Source organism: Nothoprocta perdicaria, unplaced genomic scaffold (assembly GCF_003342845.1).
Source record: "Nothoprocta perdicaria isolate Ctin4 unplaced genomic scaffold, notPer1 scaffold_108, whole genome shotgun sequence".
NCBI lineage: Eukaryota > Metazoa > Chordata > Aves > Tinamiformes > Tinamidae > Nothoprocta > Nothoprocta perdicaria.
This window is the reverse complement of record NW_020454183.1, coordinates 1540261-1560535: the sequence shown is the minus strand read 5'-3', so window position 1 is coordinate 1560535 and position 20275 is coordinate 1540261. Positions and strand designations below refer to the sequence as shown.

The 20275-nt window shown below is 37.2% G+C and overlaps 2 protein-coding genes across 3 annotated transcripts; both read right to left on the bottom strand.

Moving 5' to 3' along the window:
• Nucleotides 1-5640: 5640 nt before the first annotated feature.
• Nucleotides 5641-15629, bottom strand: ATXN3 (ataxin 3). Of its 2 annotated transcripts, XM_026046787.1 has the most exons (11): nt 13956-13989; nt 13576-13704; nt 13348-13392; nt 12732-12817; nt 12204-12270; nt 9431-9518; nt 9055-9187; nt 8699-8874; nt 8136-8259; nt 6579-6667; nt 5641-5864 (listed from the first exon to the last, which is right to left on the bottom strand). In XM_026046787.1, the coding sequence occupies exons 3-11, from the start codon at nt 13375-13377 to the stop codon at nt 5770-5772; spliced, it is 888 nt and encodes a 295-aa protein (XP_025902572.1). In that variant the 5' UTR covers nt 13378-13392; nt 13576-13704; nt 13956-13989; the 3' UTR covers nt 5641-5769. The 2 variants fall into 2 exon arrangements, with proteins under 2 accessions (XP_025902572.1, XP_025902562.1); XM_026046777.1 differs by lacking the exon at nt 13576-13704 and having other exon boundaries at nt 13956-15629.
• A 1826-nt stretch (nt 15630-17455) lies between these two features.
• On the bottom strand, nt 17456-20159 carry NDUFB1 (NADH:ubiquinone oxidoreductase subunit B1). Its single transcript, XM_026046668.1, has 2 exons — nt 19802-20159; nt 17456-17626 (listed from the first exon to the last, which is right to left on the bottom strand). Exons 1-2 carry the CDS (start codon nt 19939-19941, stop codon nt 17590-17592), a joined length of 177 nt encoding a protein of 58 aa, XP_025902453.1. The 5' UTR covers nt 19942-20159; the 3' UTR covers nt 17456-17589.
• Nucleotides 20160-20275: the final 116 nt, after the last annotated feature.

Sequence of the window (20275 nt, the reverse complement as noted above, 5' to 3'; positions counted from 1 at the left end):
GAAATCTCAGGGCAAGAGCAGTTTTGCCTTGTGGAACGAATGGCATCCAAAACTCTATGTGTGTGTATACACACACAAATATATATGTGTATCTATATACACCTCTGTGTGTGTGTGTATATATATATATATATTCTTTTTTGTCAATTTAACCCTCTCAGAATGTGTTGTCCCTGCACCATCCTACAGCTGCCCTTTGGGGACACCCGCACTCAGGTGGGTCCTGGTGGCTGAGGTACTTGGAGGGAGTTCTCCAGCTGGGAGCCTCTCAGGGAGCAGCCCTGGTGCTGTGGAAGCCCTGTCCCTTCTCCAACAAACCCTCCTTGGCACGGAAAGGCCGCAGGAGGAGGCAGGAGACGCTGCCGGCGGGTGACAGCGCCCACCCGGCACGCAGAGAGACCGGCCGGTTGCGCCATGGACACGCTGCCGCGAGCGGGAACGCGGTGCACAGGGGCCTGTGATTAACACAAACATCATCTTAACGCACACACACGTGCAGGGAGCGGCCTCGTAACAACAGCACCGGCTCCCACGGGAAGAGCAGTCATGGCCAAAGCATGGCACCCGTTCCCTGCTGCGACCTGGCGGCTCTGGCCAGCCAGCAGGCAGCACACCTGAGCGGTGGAAAACACGTAGAGAAACGCTGTGAGGTGCAAACGTACACCTTAACTGAATTGTTTTGCCAGTTCTAATTGAAAACATCATTTTAACTTCAGGTTAATTCCCTCTTATTAACAGTAATGACAAAAGAGTAGGGACCCAGGCATGCTGTCCAATACTTCCTGCAGTTTAGGATGCTTGAAAGACTTTGCACCAAGACTCAGCTTAATATGAAGTTAGGTATCTATATGAAATGAAGGGTGTATCATCTATTCCAATATTAACTTTTTTTTTTTTTGAGAAATTCTTAAATTATTAAAATAAAATCGGGGTATCCTTAAGACTTTTCAAAATATCTGAAGATGATAAAAAATATCTCTTACAATATTTCATATTACAATGGTGAAGTAAAGCAAGAAGCTAAGAGAATAGCACTGAGGGTTTTCGTCTTTTTCTTGAAAATCTAGAAACTGATGGTTTAACATTGCAATTTACTTTTTTAGCAGATTGACTTCAGGTGCTATTGATAACTGTATAAACAGGAATCAATATGTTTTGTGGGTTAACTGAGCTAATGATACATTACGCCATGAAAAAAAAAAGTGTGTTCTTGAAGCAAAACAACAAACATACTAGACTATTCTAAAACTGTAGTGCAAACATTTTTTAAGATGCAGTGTAAATACAAGCACCAACAACATCCTTGACTAACAGGGATGTTTTCACATCAATCTTGAAACAGGAAGTGATGTTTCAGTACCATTGGTGACCCACATATAAGGGAAAGCCTATATCCAACAATTCAGGTCAAGGGAAAATATTAGAAGCTATGATCATTTTTATTAAGAAAAAAACTTACCAAGCATAACTATGTATTATTGCTCATTCACTTTTTTTGGACAGCCTTCTCAAAATACTAATCAGCACTGGTATTACCCATTCAAAGCAATGGCAAATATTTTCAACTTTCCTACTTGTATCTTTATAGTGTTATATGATTTACATGCACAAAATTTAGAAAAAAGTTTAGTGCCAATAATTTTATACTTAAAGCAGTTTAATGACAGGAAAATAAATATATTATACATATGTGTATATATACACACACATACACACACACAATTTATCTGTAGCTGGAACTGATTTCTAACTTTACCTTATTAGGTAAGAGGGGGGAAAAATTATCCCATCAGGAAACCCTAAATTTGTGTTCCTGTGAATAGAATTATTCACAGGGTTTAACATAGCAAAAGTTCAAATTTAATCAGTGCTTGCCTGCTTAAAAGACCCTATCAAGGTTCTCTGTTCTTGCACTGTAGCATTCAAATATTGTACCTTCTTTCTTTCAGCCCATTTTTTAAGTTTCCTCTCCTGAATTTACGCAGTGAATGACTGCATAAAGAAATCTGGGAAGAAACCTAAGTGTAATAACAACTGTCCACTTTTCTTGACCAAAAACAAAAAGCTAAATATATTAGAAAAATTACATGCATTTTAACTTACTTTGAAAATCTGGAAGTAGGAAAGAGATGACATTTGCAGGTTAAATACTGAAGCATTCCCTCAATATTTGAATTCATATACCGTAGGTTTATAAGTTTTACTATGGAACAGCTCCCACTTTCAGGATGCAAACCTGGACACAAGAAAGTTATCCATTTGAAAGTATATTAAGCCTGGTCTTGTTTAAATGTATTAAGTATTAGTCTTATTTGAACTGGTTGTTATGTGTGGGTGGAGACTGCATATATACATATTCCCTGTTACATATATTTCTGAACAATTGTTTGCTTAATATAAAACAGCAGCGGCTTATCAAATGAGCAATAATTAATTTCACAGTGCAAAGTCTGCAAAATAACAATATGTAAAAGTACATTTAAACTGGTATATATGCAGCACACTGCTTTCTGTTAAGAAACTATTTGGATGGCACAAGGAGCCCAAGCGCAGGAAAGCAGCCAGTGTCATAAAGAAGATGACTTTCAAACTTCTAAGTTTTAACATTTAAAAAATTCATGTAAATAGCAGCAGCATCAAAGAATAATCAAATTCAAGCCCAACTGCAGTCTGACGCTAAACACTCCTTCCTGCCCTCATTCCAGAAGTATAAAAACAGTTTACTGAAGTGTATTTGGAGAACTTCAGTTCTGTAAGATACCCAACGTAACTATCACTCCCTTTTCCCTCCAATTTCTATAGGCAGGAAAAATATCAATGATGTCACACAGACCACTCACTGTGAGCAAAAAAGAAACTCTTTTGGATGAATAAGATTTAAAGTTACTTCAAATATACTGCAATAATAATAATACTGTAATTATGCTAATTTAAAAGACTTTATCCTACAGCTGTAACAGGGGAAAAAATCCTTTAGCTTCTCTGAATGGGTAATAGTAGTAACAGACTCCAAAATGGTAAATATCTTACGTTTCCTAGGTCAGCCAAACTGAGAAGTGCTTATTACTAAAAGAAGGCACACCGAGAAAATGAGATCACCTTTTTATTGACAGCTTCATGGCAGGTCCACACATCTTGAACTTTAGATCTGGGTTATAAAGTGTGTCCTGTCAGCACATACTGTTAGTTCTTCCCTTTGGTGCAAGTAACACATACAGCATAAAACACTAGATCTGAACAGACTGACCAAGCAGTTTCACCCACTTGGGTGAATGTGTCAATTCTCCAAATGCCAAACGCCATTTGCAGAATGACTGTTTCTGCACAGCATGGAACACAGCCCTGTCACTGATTCCCATGGTGGTGACTGAGGCACTGTGTTACTTTATATTCCTTAAAAAATACTAGGGTGATAAAGTAATTCGAAAAAAGAAATGATAGGAAAATTCAATGCAGACTTCAGTGTTTTATGATCATAAAAAAAAACATGTAATTGTCACTGGGTTATATTTAATGCAGTTTGACTTTTATTTTGTTTTAAATACAGGAGTGCTGTATAGCTATCTAAATGGTTAATTTTTATGATACTCTTGTAACAGGATAAGGTACCAAATTCCAAGTATTAATATCAAAAAAAGTCTTAAAAGACTTAAAAGTAGATCTTAAAAAGCTTTGCCAATATATACCTGCTTATAGAAAGGAGAATCTTATTTCAAAAATAAGTTTATGGCACAACAAAAGAAGGGAAATTAAAGTTATGAGCACGTTTCAGACAAGCCAAAAGACAATTCAGTGCTTTACAGATTCCTTCTCCACTCTCAGTTACCTGTAAATTTCAAACTGAAAGCAGAAAATATCCTGAAAAATGCAGCATTTCAAAATGGCGTATGCATACATATATATATTTTTAAGCCATAGCTTGGCTTTATTATTTTGATACATTATTTAACATGAGACATTGCAGAAGATTAACTATGTGCATAACAGTATCATTAATAGTGATAAGATTTAATATATTTTTTTAAAAAATAATGCTGTCCCCATGGCAAAATCTGTATCGACTTCCCATACAAGTGGTTCTGCTGACATCAGTGGAAATGCAGCACACACGTAAGGAAAACAGAATTTAGCCCATTTACTATAATAATATTTTAAGCTATCAAGAAATCATTGCTGTAAACAAATCTTTACTCAGAGGTAAAAGCCCTTTCAGGTACAGTACTACTCGATGCTGAATATGTTTCCCTCTAACTACCCTGCAGTTAATCATAATTTGAATGGTGACTACTGTGCTATGACCTAACTTTAGGATATTGTGAAAAAGAATTTATTTTCAAGATTATTCTTAGAATGCCTGTACTAACTGTTAATGCATTAACTAAACTGGACCTACAAAATATTCCCCTTTAACTTATATGTAAACAGAATTCATTTTTCAAGCACCATTTAGGATAACTAAATGCATCTGAACTGCTGTACTAGAGTTGAATGTCAAGTTTGGTCACCCTATTACACACTCATCCTGGATATCCAAGTAAATGTCTTACAACCAGTAGAACAAGCTCCCATACTTTGCTCCCCAATTTTCCTCAGAATCAGAAATAGCATGATCAAAAAAAAGTTAAGGTGCATATATAAAGGCCATTCCTGAAAAAGCTGCAACATTGACAGACACCCATAAAAAGCATTTCAGAAAGAACATCCACACAAATATAAATATTCAGTTTTAAAAGAGTTACTTGTACAGGGATCATTTCAAACTGCAGGAATGCACCTCATGTGTGGCACTGATTTTATGGCATCTAAACCTTACACTTCTCTCTCCCAGACTCAGTTGCAACTTTATTACTACAAGAGGCTAAAATAAAGGACTGAGTATGATGAAAGGACAGGAAAAAGAAAAAATAAACCTCCAGAAGTAGAAAGAAATCCAAACCAAAAACAACTGTTAACCCAAGTGATTACATACTACCAAGCCTGGCAGAGACAATGGTAGGAAAAAATGTGTGTCCAAAAACAAAAATGGGAAAAAAAATGAAAACCTATTTCAAAACATCAATCTAAAGACTTAGTGTCTGGGCCTGAAAGTGAAAGACTGGAACTCTTACAATGCCAGAAGTCATTAAAAGAGTTAATTAGGAGTCACAACAGTACACTGCAGTTTCCCTTGAACAGCCAAGCACGAAAGTCATGTTTCAGGGTTCAAGTTTCTTTAAAAGGAGTAGGTTATGTCAGAACTGGATAGCAAGACCAATATACTGACGTTCTCAAAACGTGCAGGAAGAGAAAAAAAATTTACAAAATCACAAAATTGAGTTAAATATACAAAATTCTTTTCCCATCTAAAAAGTGTGGATTTTTTTTCCCCAAAAAGGAGCAATAAGTAATATTATTTGCAAGTATTTTTGCATAAATGAAAATCACTTGATGCATTTTTTTCCCTCAATTTACATACTTTGAGTAGAATTTTTCAAAAGAATTTAAGCTTGCTTCTCAATTGCAAGCTACAGCTACTTTTTATGTGCATCTGGTTTTGTTCACATGAACAGTTGCTCTTGTGAAGAGACGTTCTGCAGAGCAAGTGCTTTTGTTTTCTAGAACAGTGCAATCACCTCAGTATTTGCTGTTTCCCTCTAACCCTCTGAGTTCTTGCCCCCCTTTTCATTCCTGCTTCCACAGCTCTGAAATGAACCCTGCTTTTGCAACACCCACACAGTAAAATAATAATGGAGTTTTAGTGTTTTAGCAACATAGATTAAAAAAGTGATGTCATTTCTTCTCTTCTGTATTCATGTGGTTTCTAACAGTTTCCAGAGACATATTCATGGCTGCTTGAAGCATGTCTTCTTCACTCATATCACCTCCTAGAGAAAAACACATGCATACAATCTATAAATAACTAACAATAAATAGGTAGAGCTAGTGATCAACTGTACTAAATACCACCTTCTTTGTTCCTTTTGTCCATATCCCCATTGTCTCCCCTTATGCCACCAGAATTGTTAGTGTTGGTCTTCTATCATTATTATTGAATATCTGGCAGTTAGCTTTCCACGCACAATGGTCAGTCGATAGCCAGTAACAGATACTCATTTTGGCTCACGTATGCTTAACACGGCTTACATCTTTTCCATTAAAATATGGTTCTAGTGATTGTTAGATATAGCCTCAGGCTTATTTAATTTTTGTAACATTTTAATAAAAATCTACAAGTCAATTAGAAAGCAGACTGTTAACACAGTCCCACTACAGATTACAATTTCCTACAGTATGCTCAATGTCAATGAAATAAAAAGCAAATCCAGAACTTAAACTCTCTACTGGTGCAGCTCTACAGTTTGAAATAGGGTATTTACATTCAATCCATAACAGGCTTTTCAAGAAAGTGATGCCCTCTGTCACTGCTCAAAAAGGTAACAGTTGTGATGCACAGCCTGAGCAGCTGGTGCAGGGAGGATGTAGGTAGACACAGAGAACGGGAGAGCAGGACAAAACAGAACAGCAGAAGTAAAAAACAAAACAAAAGAGAAAAAACACTATAGCTATATCAGTGTTGGAAGTAACTTTAAAACACCAACCTGGGTCAGCTTCCAGGGTGCTTGAACTTCTAGTTTGCTTATCATGTAGGTTTTGGGTCGGGTCTTGCTGCCGTAGCTGCTGTTGCTGCCTGAAAGTGTTACAGATTTATAAAAGAATAAAATTAATATCAATATGAGACCTACTTTGATGTTTTGAGTATCAAATACAGCTATACCTTTATAGTTTCTAAAACAAAAAACAAGCAACCAAAAAAACAACCAACCAGCTATCCTTCTAAAAACTCATGCAAATCTGATATGAAAGGAAAACTCTTCTGTTTTTTTTATCATTCACTTCAGTGTACTACATCTTTTGACAGTTTGGATATCAGTTAAAGCAAAAGAAATTAAACTATCACTTTTTTTTTTTAACAATGGTTTCTAAAATCAAAGAAAGGAAATTTTAAGACTTGGGCATTTCGTATGTTATAAGCTTACACAATTTATCATAAACAAAGTCCTTTTTATAAAACACAATTAAAAAAATCACAAAGATCTTGTCACTGCTTGTACCATTTTCTCCTAGATTCATTTTTGGCTCTGAAAAAATATCAACTATGCCAAGGTAATTTGAAGTATAGAAACACCTAGCAATTTTTTTTTTGATAAAACTGAAAAAATGCTTCTATAGCTTTTAGAATTAAGTGCTCCTTGTAAGAGCAACCCTGTCAAATGTTTACATTCATAATGACTTTATTTTTCCTTTTTTTTTTTTTTTTTTTCAGATTCTTCTCTGACATTATTTCCATGTTACTACAAAGTCTATTTCACTGTAAGGAAGAACAGGGGTGAGAAATATAGGCTGTTTGCTGAAGCAACACTCTTGCACCTAAATCCTTTCAGTTGTTCTTTCCACTAACCTCCAAGCAACTATTCTCCCACATTACATTCCTATTTTCCCAGAATTCAGATTTCATGAGTCTTATCCTCTTAAAGACTAACTTCTCCAACCCTTAGCATTTCACCTGAGTCTTAATTTGCCCTCTCTCTAGGAGAGACAGATGGGTAAAAGCTACAATCACAAACAGCCGTAATATAAGAATGTAGAGCAGAACACACAAATATCATCTAGAGCTCTTTCATGTGATGCACATTACATGCCTCTCTAGCAGAAGCAAGAAGAGTATGAATCTTTTCCTCAAAGAAAATAATTATCAAAATTGTTTACAAGACTTGATATAAAAAATATATTTATACCATGTCTGTTTTCTTTCATTCACAAGACTGCAAATGTTGCATTACTAACAGGTCCCCTTTTATTTATCAGTTTTTCCCAGTCCTTACTTCACAGCAGCTATTTGTGAATAGTGAAATTCAGGTTCTATTAAGAATCATAGAATCACAGAATGCTTAAGGTTGGAAGGGACCTCAGAGGTCATCTAGTCCAACCCCCCCTGCTCACGCAGGGTCACCTAGAGCACGTGGCACAGGACAAGAAATCATGTTAAGAAGTAAACGTTAAACTAGACTACCTCAGGGAGAAACCCCCACACCCCCTGAAGCACTAAAGACATTTATTTCCATATGCAATTTTAGGTTCTTTGTCAGCTACTTTACTTTTCAAAATACGCTTGTCTTCTCCTTCGCAGTTCTTCTGAAGAAAATGAGTCTGACTGACTTGTTTGAGGTGACTGTGGAAAATTCTGCGGTACTGAGTCCAAGAACTCACTTCGACGACTCCCTAAAAGCAGAACACAACAGTTACTTCCACTAATTACAGCAAAATGAAGTTTGTAAACAAAGTATAATTTAGAATCATCTCCTCAAATTTGACGGGAGGAAAGAGACTTTTGGTAAAATAAGCACTTCAGCCAACTTCACTGATGCTATTTCTACTCACCTTAGAACTGTTTCCCTTGCCTTCTGTCAGCAATTTACAATTCATTTTTGCTTCCCAATGATGAATGCAAACATAAAAAGTAGCAAATTTTCAAAAAACCATGAAGAGATACAGGAAAGACTGGGTTGTTATTCCCTGCCTCAAAGTCAGGCTCTTCAGGGAGCTTGAAGCATGCAGAGGAAGTAGCTAACCAAAATGCTCTAGGTCTGTATCAACTGCATCAAATTGTATCAAAATCAGTTAAAAAAATATTACTTAAGACATTAAATAACCACTGCACCTTGCATACTGAGTTGAATGGCTCTACGAAGATCAGCTTCTTCATCTTCCATATCAATTTCCTGTCTACTTAGGGCCAAGGCTCTTTGAAAATTCTCCTCATCCTCATCTAACATGCCTGTTCCATCAAAAGGCTGGTTAACTTCTACTGCTTGGTCCACATCACTTTTGGGTGGTCTGTAAAGTTGATGCATTTAAAACACTATCAGATAATAATACTAATTTTGTGAGCTTTTAACAGAAATATTTTGTGCTAATATAACTCTACTTTGGGGTTTTCATTAGTCATTATTAGGTGCTAGTCATGGAAACCCATTATGTTTAACATTGTTTAAATGAAATCTCTATTTACTTTACCTCTGTTCTCTTGACTGTGCTGCCTCTTCTCCGATTAATTTTGGTCGTTGCATCTGCTGTACCCGAATCATCTGCAATAGCTGATCAGCCTCACAATCTGGCAAGTCACCTTTTACCACAAATATGGAATAACCTGAGAAAAATAAATCATAAGTCTACAATATAAAGCGTATAGATAAATGCTCTAAAATATACATTATACAGCAGACAATGATGCATGATCTATTACAATATAAGGCTCTACCTTTCATTATAAGGACTTGACTATTTCCATCACAAAGCTACGGGTAATTAACTGAATAGGAAAAGCTCTAATAAATAATCATTATTACCTACTTTTTATTAATGAGATTTAACATCTGCAAGTTACTATTACCTTCCTGTTGTAATTGAGCCAAGAAAAGTGCAAGATATGTATCTGATATTAGTTCTGGACCCATCAAGAGAGAGTTCAAGTTAAACCACTGTAATTAAGAAAAAAAAAGGGTTGAGAGAACAAATTAGCATGAAGATTACTTGGTAATCCATTTCTGTACAATGTGGTCATTTTCTATGATTGATATTGATCTGAATCAATATAATGAGTTATCAAATTAAAAGTTCTTTGAAGCACTACACTGCTCAAGTTACCCTTAAAATACTTCTCAGCTAACAAGAGATCTGAAGTGAGAAAATTACTACACACTCTCTCCTATTATTGAATACTGCTACCAAGAAAACAACCATAAGGGAAAAAAATACCCTAAATGATATAATGTTATCAGAATTCTCAGCCATAATTTTAAATTACTACTTAATTCTGGTTTTCCATCTGCTCAGAAACTGATATTCAGAAGGAATAAAACTTTCATAATTTCACAGTATATCCTGTTACATTAATAGAGACAGTAAAATGGAGAACAGCTGAATGCTTTCTGTTAAAGGCATTCTAAAGACACTCTAAACACATTGCCTTATAATAGCTAGCAATGCTGAAAATAGGATTTTCTTTTAATTAAAAAGAAAGATGCTCCCAGGGAATTTAGCATTAATCAACAAAGAAAAATTAACTGAAACTTAATATGTTGATAACTCAGCCTAATATTAAAATAGGTGAGACTGGAGATAACTCTGCACAGATGGCTCCCAGTTCCCTGAGCAGGCTGATGAATCATTTATAGTACCTATACTCGAGAGAGAAAAAAAAGGCAGGTGGACAGAAAAATGTTCTGTCCATAAAACTCCACACATACCACACTAAGTTGGATTTTTTTTTTAATACACGATACTCATTCAATATCATTATATTTTAACTAGGAAGGACCATCCAGAGATGGCACAAGGAAAATTCAGTCTCCATTCAAAAATAACAAACCCCCCAAGTCCTCAACTAACCACAAAATCCTCACGCTCCCACATCTATCTGCCCAAACTTCCAATAATATATTGGTTATATTGATTGCATGTACATACACTTCCAGTTAGGCCCATATTGTACCCCATACATTCACCTGAAATGCAAGTGTCTACCATTCTGCCATTCACTCAGTTAAATATTCTTACTCAAAAAAAAAAAAAAAAAAAAAAAAAGAAAAAAAAAAGTCCCTTATAGGGTTAGAAAAAGGTAAGAACATCAAGACTGGGGGATGGGAGGAGGAGAATCAAAATGTTATGTATGCAAATATGATGGACAGATTACAGCCAAATGTTTAAAAGAGAATGAGGAATATCTAGGGAACTTATTTTGCTATAATTTTAACAGAAAAGAATTGGATCAAATCACTATGCCAGTCTGTTTTGCCTTTTCTTTTTGGTTTCTAGATAACAGACATCTGGCATTGCTTTCACAAGGCTTCAAAGCAGACTTGCAAGAGAAATACATCCCCTCTCCAACTCAGAGGAGCTTTAGGCTAGAATGTCACTCCACAAAATTTTGGCCTACATGGTTGTATGTAAAATAAGGAATTTTCTTTGTGCTTTTAAGCATTTTCCTTGGGGGATGGGGAGGAAGATGACATATTTTTAAACTAAACCCAAGCAAGAACCAGTAATATTCTGCAACCTTTCCAGTTCTAATTAAAACTAAAACTAAACACAACCTTTTTTCCCTTCAGTTAGCTTGAACAATTGTTTCTAGCATATATTCTCCAAAGCTGCCACACTAGCTTCTGGTTCAGTTTGAATTTAAGAAGGTTTCTTAAAAGACTTTAGTGTTTCAGTAACATGAGAATACTGTAAGGCCCTCTCAAGGACCAAGGCAGAGTTTGCTAATTCACAAATTCTATTTTTTTTTTTTTTAAATCTGGATGACAATGTATGTGACCACGACTTGTACTATAGATCAAACAGCTAAACTGACTCCTTTCCACTACTGCAGAGTTTAAAAGTTGATTTTGAAAGCATTTTGTGTAACATAATAATGATGAAAGACCCCACTTACACTCTAGGAAAGCTTATGGACTATGATCCAGAACAACAGATCTGCCAACACTGCATCGGGTGATAAAACAGACACGCAGCTGCAGCTCTTGAATTACGATACAGGCACCATGTATCTGTTCAGCCACTCCTTTCCTTCAATAACCATCTCCTATTTCTAATGCAATTGCTTCAGCAAGTTAAGTAGAAGAGTTGTGCTTCTACTTTCCTTCAGTCATATCCCTATAAATACTCTAAAATACTGGCAATCACCTTTACTAAAATTTCTAATATACTAATGAACTTTTCCTTATGCCTACCAGCCATTTGAACGAGTAAGACGTTATAGTAAGTTATTTTCATAGGGGAAAAAAAGTGAGTGCATTAAAATAAGCCTATGTGCCACAGGGATCCTAAATCATGTCTAGTATTTTCTTCTAATCATATATATACTTTCTCCTCTGTTTTTCACATGGGAAAGAAAGGAAGACTTGAACATCATACAGACTCTGAGTTGCAAATTCTTATATAAAATTGACAAAGACATCCTAGATAAAGAACTGATCACAGGATCTTTCCCCACACTAACAGTCACAAAAGTCTGCCTAGCAACTTGGCAATAACATATTTTTTAAGAGATATGATTAATGCAAATTTTAAAGCCTGCAAAAGGCCAACAAATGGTCTCACTGCAACCATTTTTCCACCCCCACTCTGAAGTCAATTTTTAAATAAAAAAAAGGCAATGTCACCTGTTTTCCTAACTTTCGAACTGTAAACCAGTGTTCCTTATAATTACAAATAAATGATTTTTCATTTCTGTAAAAAGAAAAACAAAAGGTACAGATAAAATTAAATACTCTAATATTGGAGTGCATAATAAACTCTAAATTCTTCGCTATCACTAATTTAAACTTAAATACTAAAAGACAACTGTTGACGTACAGAGTATTTACACTGCTCTGGTAACTTAAAATAAGCAGGTAGTTGTCTTTCCCTGTAACGCTGACATAACTGAAACCTCAATAAGCCTGTGATACCAGTTATCCAGATGTCATGAAGACACAGAGGACAGATGCTTGAGTACACCCCCCAAAAATTTAAAAAAAAAAAAAAAAAATATGATGGCAGAAGGGATAAAAACTAGCCATCAGTACGTAACTGGGCTTGAAATCGTCATTTTAAAGAAACAGAGTTACAACAGATTTATTTTCAGCATTTTTTTTCTGTAAAACAAAAAAAGAACACGCATTAAAAAAAAAGGAAAAAAGAATTCTTACATAGGGTCGATCCCAAGTCTCTGATACTCTGGGCTGTTGAAAAGGATTAGTTCTAAACCCCAAACTTTCAAGGCATTGCTTATAACCTGTCAAAAATGAGCATTTTTTTTGAGTTAAAACAGCTTAAATAACATAATCAATTTAGTTATAAAAAATACTGGTTTTCATAAAACTGATTTCAAAATACCACTATGAAAAAGGAAACTTCAGAATCATGTTATTCCATTTTTTCCCTTTATGCAGATCACAGTGCTAACTGTAACCGCTGCCAACAGCTCTATAGTCTAAAATTTGGGAAAAACTCAGCTGTGTTTTTTCACCTGCTGCTTATGGAAGTCAAGGTTTGCCCCTGAAGTAATTACAGGAAGCAACCAAAAAAAAGCAGGTTTATTGCTAGCAGAGGTAATTTCACAATTTAGGGGGCCCTATTTCTTCAAGTGTTCAAGGGTCCATAAAGAATTGCTAAGCAATGGTAAACACTAATGGTAAACACTGTGAAGATTAGAAATTCATTACTTCCCTACCCCACCAGGTGAGAAGACTGACAGCATTTACACTATGCTAAAAAGAACATATATTCTATGAAAAAAATGTTACAATATACAGACATGCTTACTTGAATCGAGAAGTATCCACTATCATCCATATTTACAGACGGCTGCTGCTCAATTTGATATTAGGAGAGAGAAGAAAGGAAAAAAAAAAGATATAAGCACAAAAGGTCAGCAAAAATCAACTTTAAGAATACAGAAAACTGCACACACTTAAAGCAACGACTAAATACATCCTATTCTTTAAGGCTGATTACAATGCCCAAATATGCTTATTAATAAAAAGCGCAAACCTTCAAATTAGAAATGCTCAGTGCTTAGAGGAGAGACAGGCACCAGAACTTCTGTTCCCATCTCTGCCACTGGCTTACTCTGACAAAAGGCAAATCTCTCATCCTTCTCGCCATGCCTGACCTCCCTACCTGTAAGACGGAGATAATGCATCTTTTATAGAATTACTGTAATACTTCATAGCAAACTTTGAAAATGCCAAATCTGAGATGACAGAAAGAAAAAAACAACAAAAACAACAACTAATGGGACACAAATTTTAGAAAATTGAGTCCTGGGAAATAAATCTTCTATAACTGTGCAAAAATATCAAATATATGCTCCACAGTACTGTATTTCAGGGCAACAAATAATAGCCAATGTGAAACTTAAAATATTTTACCTGTAAGAACGTTCTATATTCTTCACTGGACATTCCTCCCTCTGCCATTCTCATCCTTTCCTCCTCATCCAGTTGCTGTGCAATTGAGGATAACTCAACGGGACTAAAATACTCTCCTTGCAGCAAATTATTCAGGCAATGCTGAGCACACAAGGAGCCTTCTTGCTAACATTGGAAAACAAAACAAAAATACACAAATGCTATTTTAGTGCTCTGGAAAATTTGCTTTAACCGTTTTATTCAGGCAAACTACTCTGTTTCTTGCAATTGCAATATTTTCATAATTAATCTGAAAGCTTTAAAACAGACACATACATAAAAAACATCAATTTAATAGACCCTCTCCACATAGTACAGAAGAGAAATCGATTTAAAGTAAAAATGCTATTTTAGAAAGCAATGTAAAGATTGCCTATAGTTAAGTCACACGAGGACTTTGGGACCAGCAGGACATCAGATTCTGTCATCTTCAAACCCACCACAATTTTAAAAAGGAAACCTTTTCAATCTCTAGCTGCCAGTGACACAAGTTCTCTATAAAACATATTCCTGTCCCATGAAACTTTTCTTCCATGCCGGGTATGACTACCAGCAATCTGCTCTCCACATGTGACTAAAGAAATGCAGGCTATTAAGATTTTGAAGAGATTTAAAAGCATACATCCACAGAACTTGCTTTCATTTCAGGTTACTCACCCTGTTCTGGTTATAACCAGTTCATTTACTGCTGAAAAAGACATTAGAAGCTGGAAGAACAGTAAAGCTTGTTTTCCAAATCAAGTTTATAAATCGGAACTACGTAAAAGCTAAAACCTACTGATATTCAAATCTTAGAAGGGGAGATGATGAGGGAAAAAAAATCATTTAACAATGAAAATATTTTGTATTCATCAACTATTTATATGCAAAACATTTCAGATGTTTTAGTGCAGATAAATTACGGTCTTTCTTAAAAAACCTTTCATCAGCTAAAGAAATAACAAAACCAAAAATGCAAGATAAGGTAAGTATCAGTTTTGAAACCCATGTTTCATCTTTGCCCTTTTAGTGTTCCTAATTTTTAAGAACTCGAAAGTACATGCACTTTGCAGAATAAAAGCAAAACCAAAACTCCATCCAGACAAAAGTGAAACACTTAAACCCCAAGAACATTCTTCAAACTTCTAATGACAACCTCATAAAACCACATGCACAAATCTGCCATGGCTCTTCCCATAAGGTAGAAATCTCAAAAAAATTCCTTTACTCCAGATTGCAAGTTTTCCTGGGGCTTCATCAGCCAACTTGGCAATGAGTTATGGCTAGACCAGCTGTACAGTTGGGACCCAAATGGACTTCAGAAACATCCATCTCCACAGGTTGCTTAGCCCCTTTTCTCCCCAGCAAGATACTCTGGACTCTCCACCATCCCCCGGCCCTTGAGGACCATGTGGACCCTTCTGTTAGTCATATGAGACTACCCAAGCACAGGAATTGGCTCAAGAATCCCAGGTTTATCCACCAAAACTGCATGAAACAAAGATAGACTAAGGTCTTTGAAAATGAGTTGTATGGCATTTTTAAATATCAGTTTCACTGAAGTGACATTTCTGTACAGAAAAAGTTTTATCTTAAATCATTATTATCTTCATATGCATGACTTGCCCGTACTATGGGTAAGAGCAGAAAAATGATTTTTTTTGTAAGAAAAGTTTTCCTTGTTTGCAGAGAAAACATGCAGTATCTTTCCATAATTCCTCCTAAGGAGGGGAAGAAACAAAAACAAAAAAGGATATAGCAGTTGAGTCAATTTTTTTTTTCCTAGAATAACAATTAACTTGAGTACCAAGTATTTTTAAAACAGTCAGGCACCTTAACAAGTGCCCAATAACTTTACTAAAGCATAATTACATCATATTCAAGAAGCCCCCAAAACACTAAAACTAACCAAAAAAATCCCACCCCACAATAAGAATCTGGGGCAACTATGAATGCAGTTAGTTTGCAGCTTCAGCTGTTATATGCTAACATTTTTAAACCTAGGGGAGTTTTAATATTCTAAAACAATAAAGCAATTTGTTCAAAAATTCTTCAAGTTACTATTTCCTCACGTAACAGGTTAGACTACATGACAGAAGAGTACACTTGTTTAGAACTTGTTATTTCAAAGCTAAACAAGGCAAGGTCAGTGCCGCAGCTGCCCAGAATGGCTGGGGAAGCAGAGCTCTGTGAGCACTTGTATTCAACAGCTGCTGCTCTGAGGATCCCAAGCCAGGCTAAGAAAAAGCTATATGAATTTCAGGACACTGAAACTTCCTGTATAAAGTTTATTTAAACATAATAGAGATGCTGAGACAGCGGCAAAACCCAGGAAGCAAACAGCAGCACCACAACTGCAGTGAGGCACCTCTAGCTGTGACTTGGGAATTTAGACAAGCCCTGAGAGTTAACAGAAGCAGCTTTTCTCCAGAGGGGAAGAGGTGCCTGGCACACTGTACACGCATTAGGGTTTCCTGAATAGCCCAGCCTTTCCCTGTGTAATGCACAGCCCAACCCAGCTAAAGGAAGTGCTGGGAGATCCCTAGAGGAAGGGCCAGGGAGGGGCCGGCTGCACTGCCCCTCGCACCCGCGTCTCGGCCAGAAGACCCTCACAGAGGGAAAGAGCTTCGGCCTTTCGGCGCTGCCCCGAGCCGAGGCCCCTCTCCAGCGGCGCGACAAGGGAAGTCACTGCGCGAGAGGAAGCGCCGCGCCCCCAGGCTCCCCGACCGCCGGGGCAGCATCTCCAGCGCCCCGGGGCCAGCGTCAGACTCGCAGCCCCGCCGAGAGGGGCGCCCAACAGCGCAGAGGCTGCGAGACCGACAAGGCCAAGACAGCCGCTCACTCACCCGCTCGTGGAAGATGGACTCCATGTTTATTGTGAACGGCCAGCGCCCTCCGCCGCACGTGACCCGCCGCGGCCAATCAACGCCCGCGCCCCGCGGCCAATCGGCGCGCAGTTCCCCTGCACTCGCGCGTCCCCGCCACGACGGCGCCCCCTGGCGGCCGGGAGGGCGGCGCTGCCGCTCCCCCGGCAGCTCCAATTCCCTGGATAAGGACAGTCAGGAACTGCCCACGGGAACCGGTGCCACTGCTGCTCTTACCGCCTGCCAATCCTCGCCTCTTTCCCGCTCTCGTGCACTACCACAATGCTACTGTGCCGCCACTGCTGACATCCCAAAGCAACACATCTAAACGGAAATCTAAAGAGAAAGCGGTTCAGATGCAATTAGAAACATGCTAGACATTTCCCACTGCATTTTGGATATACATTAAACACATGCACTCTTTATACACTGTCTCACTTTGAGATATAAATTCTTTAACACCATATAGACTAATAACAACTTTTTTTTTCATAGTTTTTCTTTATTTATGTTTTCCTCCTTTCAGAGTATGACCTCTAGGGTCTAAGGTTTCTGAAGAGGACATTTACTAGTCACATAACTATCTTTCAAATTGGAGGACTGAAAATTAAACTACAGAGATGAATCCCAGGTATTCCCTTCTGTAGCTTATATGTTTTCTCAAGAATAAAAATTGTAACCCGGTCTTTGCAGTTATTATGTAAGTTGATTAATCAAGTGAATCAAGCTTCTTCCCATTTCATCATCAGCTTCTATTTCCACGTAGTTTCTTCACCAGGTTTCAGTTCTCTGTGTAGAAAGGAGAATTAAATTAGGATAATTTCTGTAGAATACTTAATAATAAATATAAGTTTTAATCGTAACAGAAGACCTTGATATAAATATTAAGGGCTACAGAAACAGAGTTTGAGATTTATATTGAGCAGCATGAATAAATTTTACTCTCCTTCAAAGTGTTGTCAGTTTTTTTTTCCACTATGAATTAGGTTTTATCTTTTTCTTTCCAAAGCTTCCAAAAATTGAGTTCAATTAGTTTAAGTGGGGGCATGGAACAGGTAATGGCTAATAAGTTAATGATTTTTCTGCATAACAGAATACCTACTTATTTTGAAGAGAAAAAAAAAATATGAATCTAATAGGAGGAAAATAAGGTGAAAAGCCATAAGTTCTTGCAACCTACTGAAATGCCCATGCACCTTATCCAGTAATTGCAGTGAGGAAAGTGCTAACCTAACAGTGGCACGAACAGTGCTGGTACCTTCCTTTCTTACTCAGAATTACCACAGGTGATGCCCAAGTAAAAAAATCACTTGCATACCATATATGCCAACATTCCTACTTTTCTTACAATCTGTGACATAGAATTACTAGCTATGCAGAATGTTTTTTTATGTATTTTAGTTAACTCTACAACCTTACACAGATTGGAGAGATCAGATCTAGATGAAGCAAATATTAACTTATCTCAATTCTCCCTAACAAGTGAGTCAGCAAGCTCACAACATGGGCTAAAGACACAGCAGCTGCTAACATTAAACATTTTAAATACAGATGCTGGGTTAATTTTTAAAAGATATTTATTTAAATGATACAAATTTATTAAAGTATTTATATGCTAATATGTGTTGGCACCGTTTTAAACTTAAGCCATAATTTTGGTATAGTACTTTGCGAAAGTTAAAATCAAAGCAAATACAAACAAACACTATGTACTTCTGCTGAAGTGTTAGAAACAAAATAACATTTGCACACTTCATGATTAAGCATTTGACAGTAATTAACATAATCAACAACCTTTGGAAAGCTAAAGCCTTTTCTGCCAAAGTGAAAATACATTCTTTTTTCTCTTTGACTTCAAATCAATTCATTCATTAAAATGGAAAACGGAAGCTAAATAAGGTCACTTTGATTTTCAATACACAAATAATAAAACACCAAAGGTTGCATTTCCCCACATGCAGAAGCATCAAGGACAAGGAAAATAAGTAATTTCATTCCTATAGACTACTTTCCCAACTTAGAAAGTTACTACTAAATTATAATACGTTTACAGCTCTGACCCCGTTTATCACACTTAACACTATTCTGTTACGTAAACATTGTCAGAGCTCTGGTCTTCTATTTCAGAAGGACTTAGGTAAAGGAAAGGCAAGAAGAATGGCTTGGAGATTCTCCCCTTTTCATGTGCTTTTTCCAAGTCTAAGGTATAAAAAAATCCTATCTTATACAGTCTGCTTAGAAACACAGTTTACACTTATGTTTGAAGGGGTATCTTCTATCTTTCAGGATTCCTTTTATTAGTAGTATTGCAAACGGTGTTACTTCTATTTTAAAAGGAACTGTGCTAAACAGGGACAACTGCTGTACAGTGACAACTAAGTTGCCCATGGTAATCCCATGTAATTCTACGGTAATCACAGCGCAAAAGGTGAAGTATAATGACAGTAAAAGTTTTATCTGTTTTCGAAGATTTTTTCCTAGAAATGCTTCTTATTTATCTGTATATTAAGCTTCCATTTACCTTACATTTTTGAGTTCATGTAACAAATTCTTTTAGTAAGTCTATTTAGATATGAAGTGTCTTAACGGCTACTAATCCTTCTATTTGTTTATCTTGCTTTCAGGAACAACACTTCTCTAAAAATAGTTATTTTAAAGTAACTATTTCACCTACCTGGTCAAACACACAGAACTATGTAGACTTTTTCATGACTAACAGCATTAAGATGGGGCCTACAGCCCAGGTTTTCTGTAAGCATTTACATCCCAAAACCTTTAACAAGGATTCACTAATACTTTTATGGATTTCTTCCCCTTAATACTCTCCTTAATACTTTGACAGGATTAGTTTTATATATATGTATATATACCTAAGGCTGTCCAAGGGTACAGAGAAGCACTTTCAAAACCTACTTTGCAAAATAACAAACATAGATACATAGCAAACTGGTATCATAATCAAACCTTCTGTAGAGCAAGCTCTTGTTCCTGTAGGCTGACAGCTTTTCATCATTCACTCTGTCCAAGTAACACCCAACCACAAATCCCAGGGGCACGAGGATGTGAACCCAGTGGGTGCGCACGGCTTGCACCAAATTCACCATAGCTGCTGGAAAGAGAAGCGCGACAAAGCGGAGTCACCGAGAGACACAACGCAGGGCCCGCGCCTCACACACTGGGATAATATTATCCCACGGGGGTCGTCAGAGGCTTCATGCAAGATGCACGCTCGGAAGGAGCCCTCGCTGGCTGTGCCGCCGGGAAGGGGGATTTTAGCCCGAGGGAGGAGGGCGCTTCCTACGTTAACTCCTATGGGGAGTTAACCGAACCATCTAGCCAGGCCGCGCCGCGGGGCCGCTGCGGAGCGGCCGCCCTTCAGGCCGCCGCCATGGCGGCCGCGCCGCTGCCCGCCGCAGGGCCCTGCCGGCCTCGCGGCTC

Excerpts from the sequence above, each read along its gene's own strand:
- ATXN3 (XM_026046777.1), bottom strand. The coding sequence starts at position 14,009 with ATGAGAATGGCAGAGGGAGGAATGTCCAGTGAAGAATATAGAACGTTC. Across the intron at positions 12,271-12,731 it reads AGACTTGGGATCGACCCTAT|AAATGAAAAATCATTTATTT; the intron begins GTAAGAATTCTT and ends TTCTTTTTACAG. Across the intron at positions 8,875-9,054 it reads GCACAGTCAAGAGAACAGAG|ACCACCCAAAAGTGATGTGG; the intron begins GTAAAGTAAATA and ends TCAACTTTACAG.
- NDUFB1 (XM_026046668.1), bottom strand. The coding sequence starts at position 19,941 with ATGGTGAATTTGGTGCAAGCCGTGCGCACCCACTGGGTTCACATCCTC. Across the intron at positions 17,627-19,801 it reads AAGAGCTTGCTCTACAGAAG|AGAACTGAAACCTGGTGAAG; the intron begins GTTTGATTATGA and ends CTTTCTACACAG.